The sequence below is a fragment of the Vombatus ursinus genome, unplaced genomic scaffold, assembly GCF_900497805.2.
Source record: "Vombatus ursinus unplaced genomic scaffold, bare-nosed wombat genome assembly UNPS02000580.1, whole genome shotgun sequence".
Taxonomy (NCBI): domain Eukaryota; kingdom Metazoa; phylum Chordata; class Mammalia; order Diprotodontia; family Vombatidae; genus Vombatus; species Vombatus ursinus.
Window position 1 is genome coordinate 22728556 of NW_020940358.1, and position 3592 is coordinate 22732147.

The 3592-nt window shown below is 39.1% G+C and overlaps 1 protein-coding gene across 1 annotated transcript in view; it reads right to left on the reverse strand.

Moving 5' to 3' along the window:
* Positions 1-477: 477 nt before the first annotated feature.
* Positions 478-3592, reverse strand: part of BCAS4 (breast carcinoma amplified sequence 4) — a 62346-nt gene continuing 59231 nt past the window's right edge. The window contains exon 5 of the mRNA XM_027848369.1: positions 478-970. Within this exon, the coding sequence (XP_027704170.1) occupies positions 866-970 (105 nt within the window). The 3' untranslated portion in view covers positions 478-865. The remainder of the gene's footprint in view (positions 971-3592) is intronic.

The window sequence follows — 3592 nt, forward strand, 5'->3', positions numbered from 1 at the left end:
CAGTCTTACTCTGGCCTAGAAACACCTCTCTGCTTTTATGTCTTGACTATAAGACAACACCAGCCTTACAGAAAGATTGGCACCCCTCTTATAATGATAGTTTTCAGCTACTACCTTCATACCCATTTCCCCATAACTCCCTTTATGTGTTAATAAATAATTGTTGTATGAAGGAATTATTAAAACAATATTAAATTCAAAAAGGCTAAAATGATGGTTTAAGGCTGTCTATACATCAGAGAAAATTAAGTTGTGTATGGCTTGGAGATCTTTGTAATCACCAAATAACCTTTGGGTTTTGATTGGCCAGTGGTATGAACTATCCTAGGCAGAGGGACATAGTCACAACCATCTTGAATATCAAGGACAACTCACTTAAGATGGGTCAGATTTAATATTACAACAGAAATAATTTTCTAAGAAGAAGACATACAGAGAAAATAGCCAACACCTATTGTTCTTAAAACCAATCAAGGCCAAGTGTTTGATGCTCTTTATTGAGTTTATAAATAAAAAAGAGAATAAATCAACCTCCAAGTATCCACAGTAAACAAGCCAAGGCTGTGACTTTTATTCCTCTTATTGATCACCATTAAGTAGAAAAGGAAAACATGCATATGGGAAATATCCAAACTGTGCACTTTAACATTCAAAAGTCTCTCTGGTGAACCTTGGACACATGGGCACAGATAGGGTTTTTGAACTGCATTTCACACAAAATCTTTTATGAAGAAGCAAGAGGAAAATTTAAAATTTTTTTCTTAAAAAGTCGAGCCGTTAGATATATGGTGTTTCATTCTCAATCATCAGAAACCAGGAGATAGAAATAGCATCTCTGAAAAAACCACAAGTGAACGGACATCCACTATGGTGTTGGATACTTTGTTCCAGGCATATCCATGGGAAAGTAGTCTTCGGTTCGGTAGAGGGTGGGCAGTTCATACATCTGTGGAACTGGTGTGGGCTGTTTCTGAAATCAAAAGAACAACTTTTCAAAGTGGTTAAGTGAGAAGAGGGACTTTGCTAAACACTATAGCACTGGATGCTACAGACTCCATTATTGTGGAGTCATATAGTTGCACAACAAATGGCTTATAACCAATTGAGGCCTTTGAAAACCTTTCTTATTCTGCTTGTATTTTATGCCACCAGTTGATACAGGTACAGTTACTCAGTTCTCAGTTGTCCCAGTCTTAACCCCTCTACCACTGTCCAAACGGCTAACTGAGTCATTGTTGAGTCTTAACCACGGCCACTACATCATCTTCTAGGCTCAGAATGCTCTCCTATGCTGATAACATAAATCACTTTGTTCTGTGTTTTAGGGGAAGAATATGATCCAAAATTGCCATCATTGTTTATTTCCAGGGCTCCTGCCTCCCCCAGAAGACCTCTGCTGGGCAGCAGCTGCTTACTCACTTGACTTTGGGGAGAAGGAAGAAAATCTCAGAGTCTCTTGTTTTTCTGTTCCACATCTGGAAAAACCAGTGTGATGGCATCTGTAACTAACTGTGATCAAGGATATCATCCAGGAGGGAGATCTCTAATAAAATATTCAGAACTTTGTGCTAGACCTTGTCCTGTTTAAGAGCCTTATATTAAGAACTTGGATGAAGACATCTCAAAGGATCACAGAATTTCAGATCTAGAAGGGACCTCAGAGGTCATCTATTACTATCCCACTACCTGAAGAAGAGTTTTCTCTACAATATCACTAACAAGTTGTCCTTCACGTAATCATTCACTCTACCTCCTGATACAGCTCATTCTGCTGAGTGAGACCTTTAATTGGTAGGAAATTTTCTTTACTATCAAGCTGAAATCTGCCCCTATGACCTATCACTCAGGTCTGCTTTCTTGGAACAGTTTACTTCCACCTTGGACAAGTCTCTTTTCTGGGCCTCAGTTTCTTCTTCTGTAAAATGAGGGAGTTGGAACATTGTAAAGACAACTTTCAAATGCCTAAAAACTCTGATCGGTGTAATTATTGTTTTTGTTGTTGTTGAGTCTTTTCAGTCATATCTGACTCTTCATGACCCTATTTGGGGTTTTCTTGGCAAGGACCCTGGAGTGCTATGCCATTGGGTTAAGTGACTTGCCCAGGGTCACACAACTATCAAGTGTCTGAAACCAGATTTGAACTGAAGATAAGTCTTCCTGATTCCAAGCCCAATGCTCTGATGCACTGTACCACTTAACCAACCATAATTCCTGAAGCCCACTGATGAAGCATGCTACTTACCTCTTGACAGAGAGGTGATGGGATCAAGATACACAATTAACATACATTTTTGTACATGGCTAATGTGGGAATTTTTTTCCTCTTTACCATATATATTTGTTGCAAGGGCTTTGTTTTTCTCTTTTCTTGTCTGAGGTGGGGGTGGGGGTTGGGGGGAACAGGGTAGGAAGGAAGAGGAAAATAAATGTTTATAATTAAAAAAATTAAGTGAGGGAGTTGGACTATGTGATCTCTACAATTCCTTTCCACTTTAAATCCTATGATTTTCTACTTTACATGAACCTCTGTTTCCTTATCTATAAAATTAAGGTAACATATGCTTCCTTCATAGGGAAGGACATTTGTAAGGATAAGCATTTATGTCAGTGGGGAGGTGTAACTTCTGATTGGCTGAGAGACCTCTGAGTCCATGACATGCACATGTATAGGAAGAAATTACTTCTGATTGTAAAAGAGAGAAGTGGAGGTACAGAGAAGCCCCCAGAACTGTAAGAATCTGGGGAAGAGTTGCACTCCCATCATGTCCCTTGATTTCCAGTACCTGTACCCCAGAGATTGCTAAGAGTGGGTGAGCTCATTCTTTCCTCAGCTGAGCTGAGCTGAGATTTTATTACTCTCAGATTTGAGAGCACCCTGACTCTTGTGTGTGTTCTATCACCTACAGGAATTTGAATGACTTCCCCATTACTGTTTTACTGTTTGCTTTGATCAATATTTTTGCTTGCTATCTGTGATTGTCTGTTATTTAATAAACAGTTGGTGGGAGGGGAGCCAAACTTATAGAGATTAAGCTAACTTTTACCCTTTAGGTCTGGAGCAGGACTATTTCCTTTCCCCAACCTAAGATAACAAGGGAAAGTGGCTTTTATCCTAAACTTTACCCAAAAAGGGTATCAAATTACTCAATATTTTATTGTAATTGATGGGTATAAGACTAATCTAATACCCTTCTTGAAGATCGGGGAGTGTAGGAGTGATTGGCCAGTCACAGCCATCTTCCTATTTTCCACAGAGGTGAAGCTCCAGTATTGCTGAGACATAAGGTGACTCATTTCAGATCTATCTAAAACTCAGTGTTACAAGCATAGTAGCTCTGGTCCTTATGTGCCACTGCATTCTTTGTTACTAATATATAAAACAACTACTACAATCTTAAGGTGCTATAGAATTGGAAATTTGAGCTGGCACTTCATTGAACTGAAAATTTCAAAAATTAATACAACTATAAGGTTACTGATTAACATTGGAAAACCTGCAGCCACGTTACTTAGACTTTAGTGAGGCCAGCCATGAATCACCTATTACACACACACACACACACACACACACACACACACACACACACACACA